The sequence below is a fragment of the Plectropomus leopardus genome, chromosome 19, assembly GCF_026936395.1.
Source record: "Plectropomus leopardus strain MGB_pleo_1.0 chromosome 19, ASM2693639v1, whole genome shotgun sequence".
Taxonomy (NCBI): Eukaryota; Metazoa; Chordata; class Actinopteri; order Perciformes; family Serranidae; genus Plectropomus; species Plectropomus leopardus.
Genome location: NC_142194.1, coordinates 23,630,642 through 23,657,220, shown reverse-complemented (window position 1 = coordinate 23,657,220; position 26,579 = coordinate 23,630,642). Strand labels below are relative to the sequence as shown.

Sequence of the window (26,579 nt, the reverse complement as noted above, 5' to 3'; positions counted from 1 at the left end):
TGAAGATGCACATTTTCAGACTGATTACAACACTGAAAACAACCAAAATCAAAGCAGCATAACAAGAGACATTACATTTTTTTATTCTGCACACATTCTTCTTCCATGACGAAACGTAGTGCCTACATTACCCAAAATGCAACTTGACTGAAGATAGTTTTGGTGTGTTATGACAGTGGTGGTTTGACACAGAGAGCAGATAACAGTTATGTCCCAATTAGCTCAATCTGTTCTAAGCAACAGCCCCAAAATGTTCTGTCAAAAAATGAGTCTCTCATTTGGAGAAAAACAAATGTGAAATGTTGGTCAAATCACATTCAATTTTGGGATTTTACTGGGGTTATTTAATGAGATACAAGTGGCAGTTAAAATTTCTGATATTTTGATGCATCCCTAAATTAAATCTTGAAAAAAATCTCATTGTGAGAAGATATCAGGATGTTTAATTTCAGTTTTTAAAGCAGTTATTTATGAAACACTACAAACTGTAAAAACCTGATGATATATTTGGGTCCTTTTAACGTGTGTTCGACTTCAGCTGCGTCACACTGAAACTGACACTGAACTGACCTCTTTCCAACCTCAACCCCTGAAGTCCTCAGCTCTCCTCTCGCAGTCCGAGGTCATGGCTTTAGCTCCTGTTTGGTCGTAGGTGTGGGTGGGGCCAGTTCCTGGACTGGAAGTAGCCTCTAAGTCCTTCCAGGTCCACGGGAGGGAAGTAAGCTCCGATACGTTTTCTCAGCCACCACTTCCCCTGAGCTGCGCTGCTGCTGCCCGGCTGGCTGAACTTGTACTTGAAATGTTCCCCTCGAACCCATCTGAGACACAGGAGGACACGGACTGGAGTGAGGTCACATGTAACAAAGACATTTTCAATCATGTTTCCAAAATCCCAAATGCACCAGATGTGAATCAATTCAGTTCAGTTCAGTTCAATTCAGTCCAGCTTTGTTCTCATTTCACAGATTAAATGTTAGCAGCAGAGTCAGATGGCTCAGATATTCAACAGCCTAACAGCCTGCAGTTCATTGCACTGTGTCTAATGGCTTGCTTTAACTACCCGTGCTCCTCTCATCCATCCACCTGATCTTATCAGCTCAAAACAGATTGACAGATTAATTATCCACCCCGTGACTCATCAAACTGCTGCTGAGAAAAACACAACTCATGACGGCTTCCGCCTGCGTTGCACTCACACACTCACAAAAACGTCCAATTTAGTTAAGAAACAAAACCCTTTTCTACCACCACACACAAATATAACTTATTCATTTTAATCAGAGGTATATGTATTTGTCCTTAAAAATTCATTGTCAGACAGGGCCAAAAAATTTACATATTTTACATTTATTATTTTTGCATAAGAAAGACAATATGTGCCTGTTGCTTCACCAGAGGGGGCTGTAGCACAGAGAATAATGGGACTGTCATTTGATTTACCTCGTACTGTAATGAGAGCTTGGTCATTAACAGGACAAATATGTGCTTTTAGTGAGATTGATGTTGACATAAAAAGCTTTATGCTAATAAAAGTTAATTATACATTATAACCACCCTGCAGTAAGGATCTCTGCTGCAACTGTGTTTACCTGGGAGTTTCTCGTCCTTGGAAGGGGTTGTGGTCAAGCAGGGAGAGGACTGTGCTGTCATTGGACAGAAGGCGTCCTGCTATGTGGATCACCCACTCACTCTGCTCGTAGGTCTGTATGACGACACGGAGACAAGTTGTTAGAAAGGGAGAGAATATCAAAGAAAAAAATGTGGATTTACAGAGGCAGAGAGATACATAGAGTGTAGTGAGGCAAAATAATCAGGACAAAGGCAAAGAGACAAGGAAAAAGAGTTGGTATGGCATACATTTTTTTGCATAAAATAAACACACAAAAATATACATAAAATATATAAAAGTCTGATAAAAGAATAAGAAACAGAAACACAGATGAACAGTGGCAAACAGATAAATACCAAAAATCATCTTGTTTAATTGATGTAAGAGAAATTACTGCCCTCTAGTGGCTACACACAGTAAAATCCTACGCAGTATTCAACAGCTGAGGCTCACAACAAGATCTAAAACGAGGGGATTTCTGCTGATAAACCAGCTAAAAGGGGGAAACTAATTTCTACTAATTTCTCATTTACTAATATCCCTTTTTTGTGTCTTGGCCTTGTTACCTTCATGTTATCAGAGGTGACAGCATGCTCTTGTGTTCTGAAAACAAAGACGCTGATAAATGACTAAAAATCACCACATTTTGGCACCAACATCAGCCAAACTCTACATACACACACAAAAACATTTAACATCTTCAACACTCTCTACATCTGTGATAATCAGCTTAAGACCCACGTATTTAATTCACAATAAAAATAAGGTGATGGACTCTGGTCCAAGCTAAGCTCCTAATGTCCTAAAATCCGAGAAACCTCCTAAAATCCTAGAAATGTCCTAAATACCATAAACATCCTAAAATGCCCTAAAATCTATGAAACATGTATGGTACTGCTGCGACTGGCCCGAGCTACTGTCATTTTGCAAAAGTGGCTCCAAGCAGAGCAAGTTGAGTATCCCTGCTCTGCATCGTCTCCCGTAGTTGTTCAGTATACCTGAAAGGCAGCAAACCACATGAGCCAGTCCAGCCGGTACTGGTACGGTGATATGAGACACGGTCGTCGATAAATGTCCCCCGGCTTACACAGGAACTGGTACTCCTCCCAAATTGCTTCGGGGTCTTTGGGATCCTGGCTCAGAGTGCCCTGGAAAATCACCTCAGTACGCTCCTTAGTAATGCTGGACAGACGAGAAATGAAGTTACAGTAGGTATGATGATTTTTGGAAATGCTTTATCAGCTGATGGGAAGAGGATTTGAGGCTACAGAGTTATAAAATACAAATGCAAGACGTGTATGAGGGTACAAGATTTCAAAGTACAGATGGTGTCACATTTTATAACTGCAGTTAGTCATTGTTTATGTCTGGGGCTTTTATCATGAAAGGTAAACAAAAGATCTTGTAAGAGCTGCTCCAGTCAAGGCTGAAAAAAGTAATAAAGTTTATGGAGAATATGGAGCCTCCGTGTTGTTGTTTTATAATCTTCATGAATATAGGCACAACAGGATTGGATGATGCCATTATTTGTGATGCAAAAGCTTCCAGAAATTGATTTTTACTAAGTCTATAACTTTTCCATGCCTGAGAAATGTGATTGTCAAATGCCATGACTTTTCCAGGTTTTTCCATGACCATGGGAACCCTGTTGTCCCTATGACCCCAGTGACCTGACTGCACTGTACCTGCCAAAGGCACCGTAGGTGTTGACGATGCGCAGCGGGTCGAATGACGTGTTCATCACCTGCCTGGAACTGAACAGGTTCATCACCACGGGGATGCTCAGGTAGCCAATCAGAATGCCCAAAGAAATGTTAACCACTCGACGTATGAACATACCTGTGTTACATACACACAAACACACATAGAAAGAGTGGAAGAGCACACAATGCACACACACTCAAGACACTGCTCTGAGTCAAATTTAATTAAATTGCAGGAGCACTGAATGCCTCTGCTCCTGTTTGGCTGAAAGGAGCTGCTATGGTATTTGTTTACTTGTTAAAGTTTTGTTGACTTTTAGAGAAATTATGTCTCTCACGTCTGCAGTCCAGGATTTCAAAATGAGACAGAGTAACCGAGAGGAAACCTGTAATTACAGCTTACATAAAGGTGACATATTTGTTCGTGTCTGGCCTGGAAGGGAAGTGGATTCATCCATTTGCTGCAGGCGACATGTCTACTGTGTGGATCTATGTGTGTATATGTGTGTGAGATGACTTTAAAACTTCCTCAGTGGGAGAGGTTTGACCCGTTAGATCATGGGACAGCCGGTATTGACAAATGTTGGCTGAGTCCACATCACTTCCTTACTACCCGTCTGCCTGCTTGTCCCGCGCATGTTAAAGACATCAACGTAATCCAACTTTTCACACTAAGAGACTTTCTGGGTCTGCTCAAATGATTAAAACACACTCCAGGTAGGAGCCTATTTTATATTCAACATTGTACAGTCAAGCAAAGACACTAATGGGTCCAATGAGACCAATTAGAGAGGGGCCACTGGAGCTTTAACCACATTTTAAGCAGTCTGTATTGTAAAAAAATCATAAAATGTAAGCCACTTCATGTTAAATTCCAATAAAATGGATGTCATACTTTTCCCTGCTTCTCAGAGGTCCTAGTGCTAATCCCTTTTCTTCCCATAACTCTCCCTTTTTCTTCTATAATTCCTTTCCTCTTGTAGCCATTAGCCTTCATTGTTAGATACCAACATTTGCACAAGAGTCTCTGGACCCAGTTCCCCTCCCTCCAACCCTACACAGACTCTCTTGCTTCAATTGTTTCGTCAGTTGCTCTCAAGCCATGATTTTTTTTCCCTCAAATTCACAAACATTTAAGGATTACAAGGACCAATGTGCTGGTATACAGCCCATAAATACCTCTGGTGGGTTTTGGGGTGCGTCCAGCTGCATCCTCATTCTGTATCTCAAGCACTGCCCTCTTGGCTCCGCCTCTAGAGCGAAACAAGAAGGCCAGAGATGCGTCGTCAAAACAGGCCAGACTGGGAACAATGGTCAGCCAGTTCAGGAAGCTGAGGTTGCCACTCACTATCAAAACCACCTACAGCACAAGAGACAGACAGGAAAGACACCCAGGTGAAGCCACAGAAAACATTATCATTAAATGCTTGATTGATTATTCTGCATCACTTTCGTATCACTTACACATTTTATGGAGTTCAACCAACACCAAGACGGTTAAGTGCAGACTTATTTTGAGCCATGCAAAACTGACATGAACTCTGATGCCCACTGCACATGATGCACAAATTTAATTAAAGTGCACAGCAGCACATGATGCAATAAAACACATAAATGTAATAAAACATTCACTTAAATTATCAGGTAAACATGTTTAATGTAATAAAAATAGACCATATAATGCTATGACTGGTCCAAAACCAAGTTTAAATCTAAGACATCTCACAAGATGCCACAATTATCAGCGCCAGTGTTACCTGGAACAGGATCTGGATTGCTCCGTTGACCATGCACATCCGCCTGCCCAAGAAGGTGAAGAACGGGAAGACAAGCTCAATGAGGTGGTTTGACATTGTCTCAAAGCGATGGAACCACCACGGGGAGCGATGCATGTAGTAGGACATGGGGTTAGGAACTGGCTGGGTCTGAGGGGAGAAGGAGGAGCAGAGAATAAAAATGACAGGATTAAAATTTGTGTGACCCAAATTATCTTTAAGAGCATTTTTTCAGAAAAGTTTAAAAGAAATACTTCACTCCCCAAACAAGCATATGCATATGAGTGACTCGCTCTGAGTTACACAGAATTTGTGAAGAAACCTTTGTTCTTCTTGTATGCCTCCACAGTAAATAAAGAGATAAAAAACTGAGAAACACCTGATGAATTTAAGTTATAAGGGTTGACATTTAATAACAGTAAAACTACATAAAAAACATCCTTCTACAAACTCTCACACAACTCAGATGATTTTGAGTCTTTCACAATTTTGAGAGCCCTTTCCAACAGGGAACTGAACCAAAAGCGAAACTCATCGATGCTTTCTTCAACTCCATTGATGAAAATAGTAATTTTACCTAGCTGAACAGGGGAGCTGCTGGTCTTCCATATCCTCAAATCTGTTAGTTTGTCTGTGCTATTGTGTGACTATGGTGTTTTAATGGGTTAATTTGGATTACGCAAAGTCACACAATAGCACAAACAGACCAACTGATGGAGGCAGTGGTAGACCAGCAGCTAACATGTTCAGCAGGGTGAAATTACTGCATTAGAAAAGTTAAACTTTCAGTTCTGTCGGAGAGGGCTGTCTGTCTGGGAAGTACTTAGCATGCGAATTTTACTGCATGGGTTGTGTGAGAGTTTGTAATCTAATGATTTCATGAAGTATTTTTGTTGTTAAATGTGGACTCCTTTGACATCAATTCATGAAGAATTTTCTCCTGTTTTGGATACTGCGTTTACCATGGAGGCAAGAAATGCTTCACAAATTCATTCTAACATAGGATGAGTAATTGATTTACAAATGGTCATTTGGCTGGTGATGTATCCCTTTAATACTTGCAATAATGCTAAACATAGACTTCTTCAGCTGCTTAAAATGCATGTTTTCTCTGCTTTATTTTGGCACTAAAATCTTGTCTGAGTCCAGGAAGGAGAGTAATTTATGGTGCCACGCCTTGGGGGAAACATTTCCATGTCTAAATAAAGGTGGAACTTTATTTAAATGAAGGCAACACCACCTACGCACAAAAAAGCACCCATACATTACAGAGCTGGGCAGTGTTTGTGTGTGTGTGATTAATTGTGTGTGTGAGAGGTGGTCGCATGCAAACCGTGTAATAGCTGAGCATGCAAATAGTGTCAGGTGAGGTGGTGAAAAATAAATACAGCACAGAAATAGGTGGGAGGAAAAAAAAACAAGACACTGGCACACTAGTCTATACTCTTATTGTTTTTATGGAATGGAAATTTTAAAAAAAAGTTGGGGTTATTTAACCTGTAGCTTACCAAAACACCCCTGGAAATCCTAGGGCGAGGAGCCTGCAACCTCAGACAACCAAACAACCCCACCTGACCTGCAAGCTAGCTGCATTACAAGAAACAAACCGAAGCAAACAAAACAGCAACTATGCCGAAACACACCTACGCAGCCCCCTGAGAGTCGAGACAGGAGGGGGATCTGCAGTTTCTCTGTATGTTTGAAAGAGAGCAGTGTGTCAGAGGGGGTTAATAAGGCTTCACCTGGCGCCAGTGGCTTCCGGTGCTCTGTATGTGTGTGTATGTCAATCTACATTACCCTAAAGGCTGCTGACAGTTGAGGTTAAAGCAGAGAAACTGACCCAGCATGGAATAAGGTCCACATTGTAGTATGATTTGTCAGGTGACAACACATTTTCTAATATAGTACATTTAATTACGTTTTAAACAGCCCCATTACATAAGTATGGAAGCCCTAAGGGGCAAGAGGGAAAACAAATCTGGTGATCTATTTTCTAAGTCTGATCTAAATTGTTTTCTTTTTGTGTTTATGACTTAAGGAACAGGTGATAAAAGGTTTTGCCGGGATATTCTTGCATAGTTTCTTAATGGGTTTTTTTTTTTTATCTGTAAAAACAAGTGAAAACTAGAATTACCACCTTACAGTTGTATGCCTCTGCGAACCAGTCGAGGTTGCAGTCACAGATTACATCCATGTCTGTCCAGACTCATATGTATCTATGACAGTTGACAATGCTTCAAATATGAATGTTGTTATATGAGTTATATGATGCTTCACACACATCTCTCCCCCAGCAGCATCAGCACAGTTTCAAGGTGGACACCCAAGATTTGTGTCACCAATTTGGTATCTGACCAAATGTCTCCCTTCTGTTTCAGAGATACAGTATGATGTTCAAAAGTGCTTTTGTGGAACATAATGATGTCACAGTGAAGCTGACCTTTTGGAAATGAAATGTCATCACTTCATCATTTTATGCTATTACACATTTGTGTAAAATTTTGTCATAATTATCATATTATTTCTTGATTTATGGCATCAACATTTGTGCCAAATTTGAGGAAATTTCTCCTAGGCCTTATTGGGATATCACATTCACGAGAATAAGATGGAAGCAGGGTCACAGTGGCCTTGACCTTTGACCACCCAAATCTAATCAGTCCATCATTGAGTTCAAGAGTGTTTGTGCCAAATATGAAGAAATTCCTCCAAGGTGTTTTTGAGATATCATGCTCACAAGAATGAGACGAACAAGGTCACAGTTAACTTGACCTTTGACCGGCAAATTCTTATTGGACAACCCAAAAACATTATGCGTCCAGGGCAACAGTAGTTGTGGTCTGGAGGCATAAAAAAGTTGTTTTGCTATCATAATGTTAATAAGTTAACATGTTTCATAAATAAATTTAAAAAAGGAACTTCTACATATTATCTTTGCAAAACCTTTTTTCGCCTGTGTTTATGTTATAAACACAGGTGACGAAACAATTTATATCGTACTTAGAAAACAGATATGAATCTGTTTGTTTTACTTCCCCGGGCCTCCATACATACAGTATGTCAGCATGTACCTAACTAGAAGAAATCCCCATTAAAACCATTTTCTTGTATTTCAGAGCCAAATTCGGACCTCAATTAAAGTGACATGGCTTTTGTTAGCCACTATGGCTTTACTTGGAAATTTAAGGATAATGGTAACTACATAAATGTAGAGTAATAGTAGCACGAGTAGAGGAGAGACTATTGCAGAGGCATCTATCATTGCATCTGTGACCATTTGACTTACATTTGTCATGTGGACATGCTAATGCTACTGTATCTACTGAATGTTTTTAGGCAAGTGTTTGCTGGTATATACACACAAAAACCTGACCCTAGACACCTGCTGATACATAGCTGGATTAAAAATAGAGCAGGAACTGACAAGGACATGATAAAGCGTAGACACACACAAGCAGAGGGAAGGCTGTCAGGTGACACAGATGTGTAGAAATCACAGCAGGGTACATTGGAAGCCACACTGTGCTGATTTACACATGAAAATGTCCAGCTTACACTTTGATGTTAGACATGATTCTCCTCATTTAAGTTCATCAAGTACACATGCTGCCGCTGTCCACATTTTCCTGCATTTTTGTTAAAATACTGCTTCTCCGGTACTTCATTTAAAACATGAACGATCTAGACAATATAATGAAGTCTTTGGTTCCTTTAAGCCATTGGAATTTGGAATCCATGCATTGGTGAATTTCTCAATTATTTTGTTTTTGTGTAAATTGTCACTGAAAGGCTCCATGTACCCCAGAGTTTCCTTTACCACTGCATAATTATAGTTGGTCACTGTGCCTTATGAATTACAGTTATTTAGCCTGAATTCAGAGAGGAGTTTTAATGTCTTTAGACATTCAGGGTCCTCAGAGGATGAATCCAACTGACTTTAGTTACCTTAAGACTTATTTTCTCGCACCACCATGAGGTTGACTGTTCATTTTTAAATGAGATGTCTTGGCAACCGATGACAGGATTGATTGCCATGAAATTTGCGACAGATATGCAAGTTCCCAAGAGGATAAATTGTAATTACTTTAGTAACCCTGAAATATCTCAGCATCTACATGATGGATTGGCACCTAATTCTATACGTACATCCATGTGCCTCTTAGAATGGATTTTACAACTTTGCTGATTTTCCTCTAGCACCAGCATGAGGTTGACTTTTCTTAAAATTATTGACATAAATCTTTGCAGCTAACGATTGGATTGCCAAGAAATGAATGGGGGTGAATTTTTCAAACTCATAACTCCATTTGCCTTGAATGGCCTCCAAACAAATAAGCCATCAACACTATGAGAACTTTGAATACTGAGCAACTTGATAAGAAATGTTCAAAAAAATTGCTAGAAATAAGAGGACTGAGATTTTTATTTTAAGCTAGGGATAATGAAAGAAAATAATGATGGAAAATCAATATTTTTAAGTAGCATAATTACATATTTTAAATTATGTTACAGAATATTTAAAATATTATTATTTTGTTGTTTTTTTTTGTTGTTTTTTAACATTCTTTGTTGCTAATTTTCACGTAATTTTCTTGTACATTTTCCTAATTTCTTGCTCATTTCATCTAAAATTACTCATTTCCTGCTTCCCATTGTTTTTTAAGAAATCAAGTCAAGTTGCTTGGGTTTTGAGGGGTTAAACTCTCTTAAAACAAAGCAAAAGTACTAAACTTATGACTCACTATCATAATCTACATATGCACAGCAGTGAATCTACATATACAGAGTGGCTCAACCGAAGAATGATTTCCCCCGTTCAGCTGATTTCATTTGATTAATTACCAGAGAGAACTGAGACCATGTGATATTTTACAAGAAACAGAGATAATAAATTAGGGTAGAGAATAAAATATCCAATCTCATATTTCATTTTACAACCCCCTGGGTGGAACACCACTGATTTCCATGGCATTAGCATTGCTAAAACTGATCTGACCCTGGGAACTAAAAGTTGGGGGGGTTAAATTCCAGCAGATTTATAATGCAGTGTTCAAGTAAACCAAATGACTTTTGTTCTCCAAACTTAATAAAAAGGCAGAAACCATAACTGTGACAGTTCATATATGAGGTATATCATTCCTGATCATGGGTGCATAATCTCTGCTCCAGTTATCCAGCCCCAGAGGAGCCATTGTTCATTCCCACTGCATATCAGGCTGTGTGAGATATTGTATTTATATGTGTGTGAGTGTCATCTTCAATCATCGGGTCCCAGAGGAGCCAGTGTATTCCTGTCTATGTTAATTACAGAAGACAGCCCTCCTCCCTCTGCGGCTTGGTAACACAGAGCAGTGTAGGTCTGAGTGGTTGAGCGTTCCACGGGGGAAAAACAAACACCACCCCATGGTCCGCACAAGAGGCTGATTTATTGAAACCCACAACAGCGGTGACTGTAATGTGTTGCCCTGTGTGGTTAGCCTGATGTGAGTTCACTGCTGTCTTGTCATCTTTCAGGAGACAAAGCCATGGCACAACATTTTTGTATATCTAGATCAATCTTGAGACATTCAGACTGTCAAAGAAAATGGGCCTTTGGGAAATTTAGAGAGTTATGCTGGCGGTCTTCCCACAAGAATGATTCAATATGAAACTGTGATGCAACAAGTGCCATCTAAGCTGGTAATTTGAGAGCTTTTGTGATATCTTTTGTGCCCAGGGTTCATTGCTTTGTGGTGTTTTCTCTGCTCTGTGCTTCCCAGGAGTAAACAAACAGCCTCAGGATTTTATGGTGAGAAAATCTGAGTTTCTTTTATTTCCTCTGTCACTCATGATAACTACCTTGCTCTCTTTCACTGCTGTTGCAGCTACAAACATCAGTGCACATATTGCAGATTTTTCCCATGAAAGAACAACCAAGTACCAAGTGCTCCGCACAGAAAAAAAGCTTTCATTCAGTAAGTAAATCTTAAATTTCAATTTATATTATCAATAATTGTTCATTAACAATTGTTCAGATGACTACACTCAGTTCTGTTTTAACATATTTTGACTCCGTGTTCTACTTTTGTAGTCCAAAACTTTATTTTTTTGGTTGGGTCTTACCACTCTCATCAGTGTCATCTTCAGTAGGCCGTTGTTTTCAGCAAAAAAAGCTCTGATAAACCTACTATACACTAACTTCCCAAACTGCTAAGTTAAAGCTTTGCTAGTAAAGACAGCAGAACAATTCCAGCTTCTTGAATGTGAGTGTTTTTGATTTTCTCTGTTTTATATTATCATTATCTCCACCAGAATAATTATGTCTGTCCACAGTTATTCTCAGAAACTACCAGACCAATCAGTCTAATATTTGTTTGCACATTTATGCCTCTATGCTCAAGTATCTGTCATGGCTGCAGTGATTCATAATTGTTGAAAAACTTGTTTTATTGACTGTTAACCATCATTGATGGCGGAATCCTCACTCAACTCAACCAGCCAGTATTTGGTCAAACATTTTCAACAAAATCATGCAGCAAAAAAACACATACCAAAAGGTATTTCAAACAAGCTGCTAGGCTAAAAACAACAATCCTTAATGTCCATTTTAGGCCACATTTTAGGCCAAAACTTACATCTGTTGAAAAGTTTGAACCCATTTTATACCTGAGCAAGTAGGCACAATAATCTCACAAACTAATGAACCAATCAGCCTAATATTTTGTGCCCACATTTTTGACTGTATACCAAAGGACCTCATTTGATTGCAGTATTTTACAATTATTGAAACCTGTTTGATTGACTGTTTTCTGGCATCATAAACTGCTGACTCCTGCCCTTCCTGGGGTTTACAAGTGATTTGAAAAATCACGTAGCAAAGGCATGGAGCAAAAGGCTTTTCAAGAAATATGCTAGGCTAAAAACAAGAAGCCTTAACATCTGTTGTAGGCCAAATTTTGGGCTGAAACTGACATCCATTGAAGAGCTTGGTACACACACATACATACACACACACACACACACACACACACACACACACACACACACACACAAACAGTACACAAATAATAAACTCTGTGTCACACACCTCGTAGTGGTAGTCCATGCAGGTGAGGTCTCTCCAGCATTTGTCGCCTCTGATTTTAATGAGACCCTGAAAAAGACAGAAAACAAACAAACATTTTACAGTTTATGATGTGCTGCACTCAACAAGTGGTGCTGATGTAAGTCATGTCAAAAAAGCAACCATCAACAGTGTATAAAAAAATCTGATTGCAGACAGCATTCATTTAAATCCCATATTTAACTGTTCAAAAGGAATAAAACCCTCATCCTGGAATTATTCATGAATGGAGCAGGCGCTATAAATGCATTTACCTCTATAAATACATGTTTCAACTGCACATTATGCTTTTGCCATATTAAAAAATACATCATTTGTAGATAAGAGTCTGAAAATCACATGAATAACCACATCAAAATTGAACAGATAAAAGTAATTAGGAAATGGAGTAAAAGGAAGAAAGTGAAAAAAGAGTAGAGGTGAGCTGATGTGTGGTGTCACTGTGCTGTAAATTCTGGGTCTGAATCACTTGTACCTGCCTGCATTTAATATGATTACACTTTTGTTCTGTTGCAAACACATAGATAGTTTAAAATTAGTTGTGAATGTGTTTTCTGCATGTTGATTCCATGCAGATACTGTGCAGGTAGAATACACTGGAGAATTAAACCTATTGCAAAAACAGTAAAACTAAGCCGCACTAATTAACTATGAAGCAAGATTCTGTTACAGCATTGCCTATTTCTCAACTCAGCTGTTTTCAGAAACATTATCTCTTACTCTTGTCTCTTCTGTCGTCATTCAAAAAAAGTTTGTTACTGTGCCTGAATCATCTGCAATTTTGATTTTATCTGCTTATATTATCAAAATGTGTTGCGTTTTCTTAGTGTGTGTATGTATGATTAACTATACTGTGTGCCTTTTTTATCTTGATGTTGTTTGTCTTAATCACTGATCATATTATATCTTTACATTTTGTATTTATTATTTTAGGATGCCTTTTAACATCTGGCAAGGGACAACAGATGAAAACTCCCCAGCTATTTAGGGTGCATTTGCATTTGTTTAATGTGGATAAATGTACATTATACCTTCTTAAATAAATACATTGAAAACTACTAGTTAATAAGTGAACAGGACTGAAGAAATCAGAAGTGTTGTGAAGCATGAAAAAACAAAAAAATGTTCTCCATCTCTAGGCTTGTGTTTGAAATAATGAACTCAGGAAGTACTCTCCTATCAAAGACTCAGGTATTTTGGGAAATGAAGGAAATCACTAACTGAGGTAGATGATGCACAAAGGTACAAAATTACTCACAGAACTCATTGGGTACTTGGAAATAAAATTATTTTTAAAAAGACTAAAAGTGTCTAAAACAGGATTTTTTCATATGAAATAGGAAATAAAAAACAAAACTCAGCCAGAGACACTGACAGAAATGTGTCCTCCGCTCCCAGCCTGTTTTTCACCAAATAAACTAAGTAAATACAGCGCTATCCAGGACACGAGACTGTCAATATTGACACATCAGCCCGCCATGTGCTCGGCATGGAATGTGGAATAAATCAGCCGCTAACCAGATTTAGAAAAACCAGGACATTTCACTCTGTTTATGAGCCTGGCTGTTGACTGCAGCTGCTGGATGTTGAGATGATGCGACCGAAGATGTCGCTGATAATCAAATTCAGTCATGAGATTCTGAAATGTCATCAATTAAAGGCAGATATACAGACCACTGACATAAACAGAGCAGTCTCCCCACTGTGTCCAGACCCTCAAGAAGACCACTGAGATTGAAGAGAGTAACAAATACTTTTCTATTTCGACACTCTCAAAATGTATATAAACTTCAAATACATGTCAATGGTTTGCTAAAAAAAAGGGAAATTCTCCATCAACTTCATCACTAAAACTGTGACAAATTCTGTCAGCATGTTATACTAATTAGTCACAGTGGGAAGTGGTCCGACTTGCTAAAAAAAGGAACTTTTCCTTATTCAAAACAACTGAGGTAAAGACCACAAGTTCTGTCTACCAGGTATACCGAGACTGACAAAAAATACATATGACATGAGGTAAACCGCTGAGTATCAATGGCAGAGACTGGCAAAGCAAAGGTTTACCCTGGAATGCAACAATAAAAACAGGGTTTTAAAAAAAAAGCAAGGGGAACCAGGGAGGCAGCACCACAGCAGGGTCTAGTTTATGCTGTAGCAGTCTTGGATTCAGCCCTTTGACGAACATGTATACATATAGACACGTATGTATTTTTTCAGCATAACTGTCACTCAAGCAAATTGTAAAAAGCAACTAGGAGATATGATACGATATGATATGATGATTTTTAAAAATGTACTGTTGACAGCATCTGTAGAGTACCCCAGGAATAAGTCCTGAAACCTGGATACATGTTAGAATGTCAGCACCTCCGGTTACCTTATCTCAAAGTCTATGGGTTTTCTGAATGGGTCTTTGGTTTGATGTCTGAAATAAGGTCTATAGTTAACATATGCTTAAGAGACTTTTACATTTTGCTCATAAAATACATCAGTAAATAACCAAATTGTGACCTTTGAAGCTTTAATGTGTCTTAATCTGCCATAATCCAGAATCCAATTGAAAAATCGCATAGGTTTTTTGATGAGGGAGCCTGTGCAAAGCTAACTTCCGCATTGACCTACAAAACGTCATCGCTGGGGCACTCTATAATATTATGTTTTAAACTTAAACAGCACAAGTAGTTCCCCTAAACATTAAAACCACTGACAGATTAAGTGAATGATATTGCTCACCTCATTACAATGCCATGTGCCATGTGCTGGTGTTCATGTACACGCCACCTGAGATTCTCCAACCACCCAAACAACGTTGCAGACCAAGTATCCCCACTCATAGCAGCAGTAACAACAACAACAACAACAACAACACCCTAGTGTAGAACATTAGAAAATAGAGCCAAATTAGAGCCCTGCAAAACAACACTAATCTTCATCAACCAATTATTTGCCAGCTCCTTGCTCAAAAGGAAAAAAAGAGAAAAGCTTTATTTTTAAAATTAGGTCAGAGCCACTATGCAGCAGAGAAGCATCATAGGACCTCATCTTCAACTACATCTCAAAGTCACTGTCACCCCAGATATTTATTATAACAGTCGAGTCGAACCTATCCATTCCAGTCTGCCAGTTGTACACCGACATCCTGTACCAGTCTGCATGCCAGCAAACACCGTGTCCCAAAATCCTTAGCAACAGGCAAACCAATCTGATCTTCACTCACAAAGCACATTCTCATGCTAACACTAATCCCGGTTAACACCCAAAACTCCACACCTAGCATAGCATTTCCAACTGTTGGAGTGTTTTAATAGAGATGTTCCTGCCAGCAGCGAAATGTGTAATCCAATTCACAATCACTGTGCCAGCATTTTAAACAGGAAGCTCATAAATATCAGCAGAAAAGCAGAGAAATGAATTATTTCAGAGTTTCTTCACAAGAAATCTACTTAGGCAGCTCATTCTGTGACATAGCATTCAATATAGAGTCCCATATGAACTGGCCTTATCGTGTATTTTTTTATTTAAGGATTACTTTACCCCCCAAATGACTATACTGTATGTAAAACAGTTACTCAAACAGTTACTTGAATTTGTGAGGAAAACTTTGTTTTGTAACAGCAACACTATAAATAGATTACAGTAAATACAGTATTTGTCTACTACTCCCTTAGCATATTTCCTGTTTGTGTTCTCTTAGCAAATGATATGCTATCAGTAACTGTTAGAAGGTAAATCTGGGTTATCTGTTACCAATTTTATTAGCCTGTTTAAAGTATACAGTTGATAGCTGAAATAAATCCCCAAGGCAAAGACTAGTACAGGAAGAAAAACTGTCCTCTGATATTTTGTTTGTGCCATGCTGGGAACTATGCATTCACTGTAAATCCAACTGACTGGACTAAGTCATCAGGAGCTGAGGGGCCTATTAAGACACTAACAGACTTAAAAATGATGAAGAATGTCCAACATATGAGCCAATGTTGGAGGCTGAGGCAACTATAAGAGGGCACGCTAAATGTATTACCCTCGCACAGTAATTAAAGGACATTAGCAGATTTTACAGGACTATGACTACACTAAGGTCAGTAAAACCTCAAATTAATTTAAGGAATAGGCAAAAACGTTATCAGGCTGCATATCAATCAGCACTAAAAAGCAAGCTTTTAAACTCTGCTCTAATGTAAACCTGACTAATTGTGCATCCGAATATTTGCTGTATTTCATACTTTGAGCCAACATGGTCCTATCTGATCACATTAGCTGCACTTTTTTGTAGCTTATCGCCTGATTACCCGCACAAGCTGCTGATGTAACCAAGCAGCTGCAGCACAAATCACACTCGCTGCTTTATGTCCCAACACAATTTGCATGATGTATTAAACGCATCCAGCTTTGCTGATACGGACTCTAATATAATCAATTAATTAGCAAATATTTCTATGAGAGCACTCTTGTTTAGCAGAACATATGCTCATCTGACATTTGTTTAATTCTGGCAGCCATATGTTGGAACTGATTGTGTTTGGGCAACCTGCTGTGCCATTAGTGTGCATTGAAGTTCTGTTTGTTTTTAATATAGTGAGCTAGTTATCGCCAATATGAAGTGGTACCTTAATTGTCTTAGCAGATTCTGTGGTTTTTATCAAAGGTAACCTAGGTAACTAGAGCATATTATTTATCTTTTGGCCTACACATTTGAGTTCCTCTATATCCTGGGTCTTTAAGTTTTAATGCATGTTTTTTGTTGTTGTTGTTGTTGTTATTGTTTGTTTGTTTTTCAGAGTTAAAATATGTCTACAATATATTGTCTACAACAATGTGTGTGACAACACACATTAACATGAATCAAACACGTTGGCAAAGATAAATCAGCCTATTCATCAAAAAAGTCATTTAACTTACAGAAGACATCATTAATGACAGGCTAACTGTCACCATACTGTGTGTAAAGATGAACGGTGCTTCTCCTCTTCCTCCCACTGTACAAAAATTAAGCCATCTTGTGGTAGTGACATCATTTGGAGCTAGAGTTTGCGCAGTAGCTATCCAAAGTTCCCGTCCATACATCCCTCCAACCAATCGCGAGCAGCACCTTTGATTATGAGCGTATAGGCTGGCACACACAGCTGTGAATCATGATGTCAAATCTCTTTTTATGGTAACACTTGAAATTACATCAGGGTGATAACAACTATCTAAAAAATCATAAACCATCTTTGGGGAAAAAATGGATTTGACATGTACTTTAAGTTTTTTGTTCCATCCATGCTTGTCCCATCCCATCAAGTTAGCTCACTAATGCTATATTGCTGTGCAGCACCTATCCATAATGGCGGGCGAACTAGTTTAGCTCACGGTTAGTTTAACGTATACAAATTGGCTGTTTTAACCACCAGCAAAAGTGCAGAGGTCAAGAATCATGCACTTAAACATTTTACTGCTGCTGATTTAGAAGCTACAGGCAAGTGCAAACTAAGGAAAATGCAAAATTATTCAATGTATAGACACAATTTTCTACAGTGTACATAGTCGGGGGTCCCTGTTCCATCGCTCTTTCTGCTATCAGGTCCTTGACATAAATAACCTTGAGGACCTCTGCTCTATATCAATGAAATACTTTTCCACAACATCTTCATTCATTTTTATCTTTTAAAGAAGTTTCTGTGTTAAATTGTTGCAACAGCTGGTTAAGATTAATAACCGCATAATGCAACATCATTAATAGTCATACAAAGTCATCTAAATATAAGATAACCATTTAAATGCATTTAGAAAATATTTTATCCCCTTGATGATGTGGCAGCATGTACCATGGTATGGGGACAGAAAAAGGGCATCGCTTTACATCACAGATTATAGTGTGTAACCAGTGTGACGATTTGGCATATTTTAGAGTCATGCTGTGAAAATACATCCAAGAAACATAATGGGTGGGCTCATACACCCCATCTCCCACTCGCTTTCAACAACTGAGGGGTCCTTTGAAGTGTGTGTTAAACCATGTTGTCCTCGCAAGCAGAGACTGTATCGCAGTCACAGAGCAGTGGTGAACCACAGGCTGTCAGACAGATAAACGACTGTGACCAGGGTGGATCAAACATTGAGGGACTGCGGCTCGGGCAGGACTGCACTCGACACACACACACACACGCACAAATACACACAAATACACACACACACACACACACACACACACACACACACACACACACACACACACACACACACACACACACACACACACATATGCTCACTGTGAGTCCTCCTACTTGTCCACCTAATGTCTAGGAATGTTCAATACACATTTGAGTAAAAGGTGAAAGGTGAGAAAAAGACATGACGCTGAGTAGCTGTGAGGAAATCATAGCCTGGTGACACTTCTTCCCTTTGTTTATTGTTGGACATCTGGATTTGATTTCCTGACAAAGTGCTCAAATTTTCAAGTTCTGGATGTCTGACATTCTTACTAGCGCTCAAATGCAGCATTATTACACAAGAAAAAATGAAAATCTCATTGTGAAAATCCCAGATCTGGATTATCAACTAAATCGAATCATCTGATTCAATTGGTCTCCAATTGGGGAGATCTGTTTAGTAGATTTCAGAGTATTTTACGGTGACTCCTACACATACTTTGCACACTCTCTGTCAGGGTATCACCAACGCTTTCTGCTAAAGTCACTGGAGGGTATTAACCAATGCAAACATTCAAATTCCAAAAAATAAACACAAGCAGAATTTACAAAGTTAGACAATTTCCTATTAAACGGTAAAGTATAATGTCAGTCTTTACTCAAACTGTGAAACATGTAGGATAGTGGCCAACTGTGATGAAGAGATGAAGTTAATATAATACTGGAAAAAACTGACATTATTGGAGTTGCAACAAAACATTATTTTCCATATCAATTAATCAGTTGATTAGTTGTTAATTGATAACTTATTAGTATATAAAACATTAACAAAGTAAAAAATGCCCATCACTATTTCCTGGTATCCAAGGTGTTGCTGACAATTGCTTTGTTGATCAGCAGTGTCAAACCAAAAAATATTCAACTTAATGTAATGTAAAAGGAAGAAAAGCAGCACATTTCAACATTCTGTCAATCGATCTGTCGTTGCACAGCACACACATAAATAACCAAATCTCTTCTAGCAGTTGTTAAAGTAGCTCTACAAAACTTTCAGAGTATATATGCCTGCCATGATTAAAACATATGCCGCCACGTGCTGATTTGTTTTTTCGGACCCTCATTAGGAGAGCTATTAAAATATATATACCATTCAGTTATTCATTCACCACACTTTAGAAGTGCAGAGTTTACTCTGGGCACAGACGGAGCAGTAGAACAGCTGATGTACTGAAAGCGAAACTTAACTGTTCATTAAGCTGTGTCTAACAGTTTGCTTTCCCTTGCCACTGCAGCAGCTGCTCTTATCATCCAACTGATCAGATCAGCTCTGATCTGATTGACTGATCAATTATCCACCCATAACTAAAAATCCTCAAACTGTGGTTAAGGAAAAGAAAATCTTATGCCCAATTTCCACCTGCGTTGTGTTTACAGACCCATAAAGACATCTGAATTTAGAGAGGGTGGACCCCTTAACCCCAAAGCTTCAAGTTGTATTTAAACACCAGATACATGCATTATTAAGCATACTTGTCTTATCAAGAGTTGAGCTCCAAAACCTGATGTATATTTCTGGTAACGAAAATACAATGTCATGGGCAAAAAAAAAACCGTACATCCTTTTATAAAGTTATTAAAATCATTTTTTTTGTTACCCAATACTTTACAATTACATTTAGAGCATAAATGCAGTCAAACATACCATAATGAATTACATTTCTGCAATCACCTATTCATTAAAAGTAAGTGCAGACAAGGTGTTTTCAAACGGGAGTGATCTGATTTGACAACTAAACTCTCAACATTGTAGTGACTTTGCATGTTGCTAAATGAATGGAAGTCTCTACAGCTGTGAGTCTACACAGTCAGACGAGACTGAGGTGGTTCCCCCTCGTGTTTCAGGTCTCTTCATGGTCCTAATAGGAAAAACCCCGCGGGATTTCTGGTAAGTGCAGTGATTGGCAGATTAAACCAAGCCGGTGGTCTAAAATTCACCATGGAAACTGTCAAACAACCAGACATGTTGTTTAGCCGACCATATATTTGGGTTGGATTTCTAAATACTGGCAGTGTTTTCCAGCAAAGCACTGATCCAAAAGTAACGACCAAAAATCAGGAGGACTAACACTGGAATATCCCAGGAAATTATACTGTTGCAAAATGGTTTTTATTTCTCCATGCTGGTTTGCTGGATGTGTTCAGGTGTGTGTGTGCAGGACATGACTTTCTGCTTAAATTTACAATATAAGCTTCCTCCTAGACAGAACTATCATTAATGTCTGTGCAAAGTTTCCCAACAGGAAATACGTTAATCAAGGTGAGGGCAGTGAATGGCTTTTAGGAATACTATATTTTATTGTGTTTGACAAGTTAAATAGCTGCTAGGAGAGGTTACATGCGAAAATACATCCAAAAATGATCTCATTGTTATTTTTTGTTGTTTTTTAGCCATAGCAGTTGCGCTCTCTTGTTTCACTGGTACGAGAGATGAAACAAACCCTTGTATGTATTTGTAAAGTGCTTTACTCACAGCGCCAAGCATGATGCGAACGATGAGCCATCTGAAGGTCCAGATGCTGATGAGAGAGGGGGGACAGAGACGGGGGACCTGGGACAGAGTCCACAGCGGACACAGAAACATGGCCAGAAATCCCGTCTCCAGCAGCTGACTCTCCCAACCTGGACAAATCATCAAAGCATTATTTGTAAAAAATTGTTTTTTCTAAGGAAAGAGGCAGCATGCCACAGAAATGCAAACAATGGTTCATGCTATAAGCTGCACACTCAGGTTAAAGCACAGATATTGATTTGTGAGCTATGAGTTGTTTATAGCTCACACTAGTACATGATGTAATGTCATTAAACAGGATATTTCTGTTAATCAGTGATGGACTGACCCCTCAGAAACTTTGCTTGGTGCTGCTTAAAGCAGTTGATCATTTCAAACATGGTAAGAGCTTATTTTAATTATATGCGCTTATAGATATCAGTATGACAACACTTTGCAATGACAATTCTAACATGCTGATGTATAGCTGGTATAATGTTTACTGTGTTTAACACAATAGTTAGCATGTTAGCATGCATGCATTTGCTAATAAATGGATATATACACTATGTACTATATACTACTGATTCGTACAACAGTCGAGACATGTGACTTAAAGGGACACCCTAAAATCAAAAATACAAATTTCACTTCTTACCTGTAGTGCTACTTTATTAATCTAGATGAGTTGTGAGTTGCAGAGTTTTGGAGATAATTGACAGTAAAGATGTCTGCCTTCTCTCCAATATAATGGAACTAGATGGTACTCAGATTGTGGTGCTCAAAGTGGCAAAAAAAAAAAAAAAAAACACTTAAAAAACTCAACAGCAATGTCTCTTTCCAGAAAAATGACCTGTTTACTCAAGATAATCCACAAACCTTGTTGTGAGCAGTTTCATGTTGGATTTTTATTCTTAATTACACCCACCGTCTGTATCATGGTGCAGGAGGAAGTCTGCATCTCATCTCATATACGAGAGGCTGGTGACAGTGCGAGATGTAAACATTAACGGCGTCTTCCTTGGCTGAGCTGTAATGTTAGTTAGCTCCATGGTGCTAGGTGAGCAAGCGATAGATGCACACTTCCTTCTGCATGGTGAAACGGTTGGCAGGTTTAGTTTGGTAGAAAGAAAATAGTTCCGACATGAAAAAGCTCACAACAAGGTCTGTGCATTATCTTGAGTAACCAGTCATGATTTCTGAAAAAGGAAGGTTGTTTTTTTGCCACTTTGAACACTACAAGATGAGTGCAATTTAGTTCCATTATATTGGAGAGAAGATAGATAGCTTAACGCTCGATATCTCCAACAATCTGAAACTCACACCAAAACAATCTAGACTGATAAACAGCACTTCAGGTAAGAGACAAAAATATGTATTTTTGATCTTGGGGTGAACTGTCCCTTTAAAGCTGCAAATGTCAACCTTGTTTTGGTGCTAGAGAAAAGGTCAGAGTATCTTCAAAAAATGGTCACAAACTCCGTAATAAGGGAGTACGGACACGATGTGAAGATTGTTTATCAAAAGAGAATATGAGTTGATCATTGAAAATGGGCACGTTATCCCAGAGACTAATGCCCCAAACAGGCCTCTGGTTTTCAGTCTAGACTTGAGAACAATCGGAGGAGCTTATTCTGCAGACTGGAAGCTGCACTGTCAGCTGCAGGGTGATAATAGACCCAAAAGCAAACAGAGAGTGAGGGAGAAAAGACAGTGAGAGTGAGAGAAAAAGAAAGAAAAAAGTTTTTAAAAAAGAGTACCAGAAGCCACAACTCCCGACCACAGACACTGGCCTGGCGTCTCTGACTGACAAAGTGTCATTAACCAATCACAGGGCTGCCACTGACCTCGCCACTTATCTGGGCTGGAGCCCTGCAGACAACCTCCTATTTATACTTTCCTTTCTGTGCTCCCTCTTTATTATTACCTTCATGACAGTTTATTGGGTTCACTGAGTGAGGAAGCACATCAGTAAACCGTCAGTCTGTGAAGGACTGTGTTTTAACCCATTAACTGGTGGTAAACAATTTGGGAAACAATCATGAGAAAGCTGGAGACTCTGAGATTGAATTCTCAGTGTAATCTTACAGGGTTGTCCATCTCAATGCTCTTAAAAGAAATAAAAAATGTTTATCTCTTCTGTAAAAATATGCCTATTTCTACTCCAAACACATCTGTCTGACTATCTACATGAACGCACCAAATGTGTTAAAACACGTCAAGTTTGGTTTGAGAGACTTTACCCTGTTGGTTTCACAATAAATAAATGAAAATGACATCCAAACCTGAGATTCTTGCATAAACGCTCTGCCTCAAATCTTCTATTTGATGTGTAGGAACAAAGGAAGCAGTCCGGGATTTTGTGTTAAGGTTGAAAAGTGGTGTTGACGGTGAAGTTCACTTACCGAAAGAGTACCTTGACAGAGAAAAAACAAACAGGACACGTCAATATTATAAATGTGGTGCATTCTTAAACATTTAAGGAACTAAAGAAAATTAAATAAATAGCTAGGTTAACTAAATTTGAAGATTAAAATAAAAAAAAGATTTAAAGCTGCAATATATTTTTGCCACTTGGGGGCAGCAGAACAAGCTGGAAATAAGCCCACAGAAACAGCACAGAGTTTTGAGGCCAATTTTAATGGTGCCCAAAAGTTAAATCACACTGCCACGTGATGTCACACTTTTTCTCAGACTTACATTGTGAAAGGAAAGTCTGGAAAGTGGTGGATACATTTTCTGAGTGTCAAACCACCACAAAATGACTCACTTTACTATCAGGATTTGATCCATTCAGTCCGATAACATTTCAAAAGTAAAAAAGCGCTGCACCATTTTAGTTATTACCATTCTAGTTAGTGGAGTGTTAAACCAGAAGTTATCAGTTTAGCCGGCTAATGTTAGTTGCCTCGAATGCTGTATCAAGGTCTCTTAATACATCCACGGCTGGAAATAAAACAGTGACAATTTAAAACCTTATAGAGTAGTTTTACATGTGTTATGGTAAACCTGTCCTCTTAAGAATATTCTCATTTATGTTATTTTCTCATTTCGACCTTCAACTCCAAATCCATTTTGGTGTCTCAAGTTGCTACTGGGACTGTAAACAATGAGCACTGCACCGCTGGCTACACTGGAACCTTCCAGATGTTGTTTGTTGCCCCCAGAGGCTAAATCACTGATTGCGTTCAGCTTCTGAGATTGGGTTTAAATTAACACTTCGATACACTCCTTGATGCACTGAATAAAGAAATTAGATGAAAGCAGCAATTTGATATGAATTTGACAAAACTGGAGATTTTTTTCTTTATTTCAAGCTGCAATAATTCATTTTTTGTCCATTTGGGGACATAGAAAGCCGCAGACGGACACAAAACTACACCGACACAAAGTAAGCATTAATTTGGAGTCTTGTCTCTGTCCTGTACAATATTCACCGTCTTTTTAGCTCTGTTTTTATCTCTCCACCAACTAATGAGAGAAATATCTGGCTCTTTAGATGCTAAATGCTCCACTATGTTCATCAGCTAGTTGCTAACCTTGTGTGCTATTTGTTGCTGACTGATTTGTGAGCACTGGATTTATGAGCTTTTTTGATGACAACAGCTATCTTATGAGACTGAAAACAATGTTGAAAAGAGCAGATTTGTGTGCCACATAACCAAAACAATAACCCAAAATAGAACGAAAGGTTCCAAACAGCAGGGAAAAACACTTGGGGTGGCAAATTTGGGTGATAATTCTGTGTGGGTTCGTAAATGCAAACACAAAAATCTTTATTAGTGCTACTTTGAAAAAATCACGATGACGGAAGAAAAGCACAATCTAAAAGAGTTGAAATTAAATCTGATAATCTAGTTTGCAAAGTTGTACAAGGGCTATCAATTCAATATATCATTTCCATATAATCGCTGTTTAATGGGAGTATTTATGTATGTGTATATCCTAAACTCACCACAGCTGTCCTACGCTGACCAGGGAGTGGTAAAGCACCCACAGCGTAAACATGATCACCATATTTGCCATTCCCGTCACCAGGACAAACGCAGACAGTGCCATCCCCACCAGGGCGATGCCGTCCAGGTTGGCGTCCATGTCGCTCCAGTCCAGTAGCCAGAGGATGGAAGGTGTGTACGCGAAGGCGGCCATGCCTATCTTTCCCCCCACGTAGCGCTTCACGCTGTTGAGGTAGCTCTTGCAGGGCATTAGACCGTGCTCGCCTATCAGCTGCTTGTTCTGGTTGTAGGCAACGCTGAACGCCACAACTACAGAAAAGAAAGCAGACAAGAGGGAATGACGGCAAAAACACAAACATGGATTAATGCTCATTTACTTGATTAACATTTTATTTTACATAAAAAGTGCCAGAAAGATGGATGTGGCATATTTCCACCTTACTACATCTTTTTGCATCACAAAGGAAGGGAAATTTTACATGTGACAGAGTGAAATGTCTTCTCAGGAATATCCTCATTTCTAAATTTTAAATAAAATAAAAGAATGTATTTGAATGTCCCTCCTCTAAGCCAAATAAAAAATATAACTTTCTTCCCAGATGGTGATTTTTACAATTCCCGTAGTGACAAATATTTCTCAATAACTTGGCAAAAAAAATGCATCACCCTCCTTTCACCATAAGTTACTTGTTAGATTTTTACAACGTACCCTTTGAAAAGTGAAAAGTTGAATACAAAACTGTTTATTTTTGGGAAAATGTTTGATGAGATCTGTAGAATAAAGTGATTTTAATGAAATAGCACTATTGTAACCTCAGATTTGTTTTTTTGCTGACAGAAGCTACTCCCACTTGATGTGTTCAAGGACAGTCACGTATTTGAAAATCCAGTGTTGTTTTGTTTGTTGTTAGTTTTGTTTTCAGGCTTTTCTGGTTATGATAAATGGTGAAATTTTGGCAATTTTTACAGAAAACATTGGAAGGTGTGTTTTCTTTAAAACTGGACGTAAAATAAAGACAAAATACAACGATTTAAAGCTGTGTGCCCCTCCCCTAAGCCAAAATAAAAAAACACAAGTCCATCCCAAGAGCTTGCCTCCCGCTTTTGGCACCATCTCCTCCCTTCACATAAATAGGGAACAGTCCCTATTGAAAATCAACACTTGCAACACTCAATTACACAACCTTTTATATCACATTTGTTTTACACATATTAAATAGTGCACTGATCTCTATCATTGCAGAACAACATCTGCCAGTGACAGAGACAGCAACTTCAAGAACTACCATTAATTCATATTTTATAGATTTTTAAGGCAGAGTTGACGTTACGGTTAGGAATGAAGACAATAACGCACAATTTCTACGCCAGAACAATAAGTGAATACAAACGACAAAGCTAACGTTTCAAGCGTCGTAGCTTTCTAAAAAGCTGTCTATAAACAAAATTATGACTCTTTATTTTACTTTAGTGTATAGTACGTCCTGAGGATGAAAACTTGGCGGTAAAAGTCAACATGCTTACAGTAAATGAAGGCGACGGAGCGCAGCAGCACGATACGAGTGAGCCAGTAAGTCCCTGTCTGTAGCGACTGAGGTCTCTTGTCTTTCCCCGTGTCTTCGCTGGTCTCTGCTCCATATCTTCCACCGCTGTCAGGACACTTTGACTCTGTTTCACCGCTAACGACACGTCTTTTCCTCACAGAGCTCTCTGAACTGTCACCGGTGGCCGCCATGTCTGCGGACCTCACGGTCA

At 38.8% G+C, this 26,579-nt stretch overlaps 1 protein-coding gene across 1 annotated transcript; it reads right to left on the bottom strand.

Moving 5' to 3' along the window:
* Positions 1-59: 59 nt before the first annotated feature.
* On the bottom strand, positions 60-26,579 carry lmf1 (lipase maturation factor 1). Its single transcript, XM_042507798.2, has 11 exons — positions 26,349-26,579; positions 24,824-25,133; positions 23,274-23,284; positions 20,851-20,999; positions 12,154-12,219; positions 5,070-5,237; positions 4,492-4,672; positions 3,295-3,448; positions 2,608-2,791; positions 1,590-1,702; positions 60-818 (listed from the first exon to the last, which is right to left on the bottom strand). The coding sequence occupies exons 1-11, from the start codon at positions 26,557-26,559 to the stop codon at positions 632-634; spliced, it is 1,734 nt and encodes a 577-aa protein (XP_042363732.2). The 5' UTR covers positions 26,560-26,579; the 3' UTR covers positions 60-631.

What these genes read in the sequence shown, in the direction of transcription:
- lmf1 (XM_042507798.2), bottom strand. Translation starts at nt 26,559, where the DNA reads ATGGCGGCCACCGGTGACAGTTCAGAGAGCTCTGTGAGGAAAAGACGT. An exon ending in GCATGGACTACCACTACGAG is followed by an intron (nt 5,238 to 12,153) that starts GTGTGTGACACA and finishes TTCTCCCCTCAG; the next exon opens with ACCCAGCCAGTTCCTAACCC. An exon ending in ACCTACGGTGCCTTTGGCAG is followed by an intron (nt 2,792 to 3,294) that starts GTACAGTGCAGT and finishes TCGTCTGTCCAG; the next exon opens with CATTACTAAGGAGCGTACTG.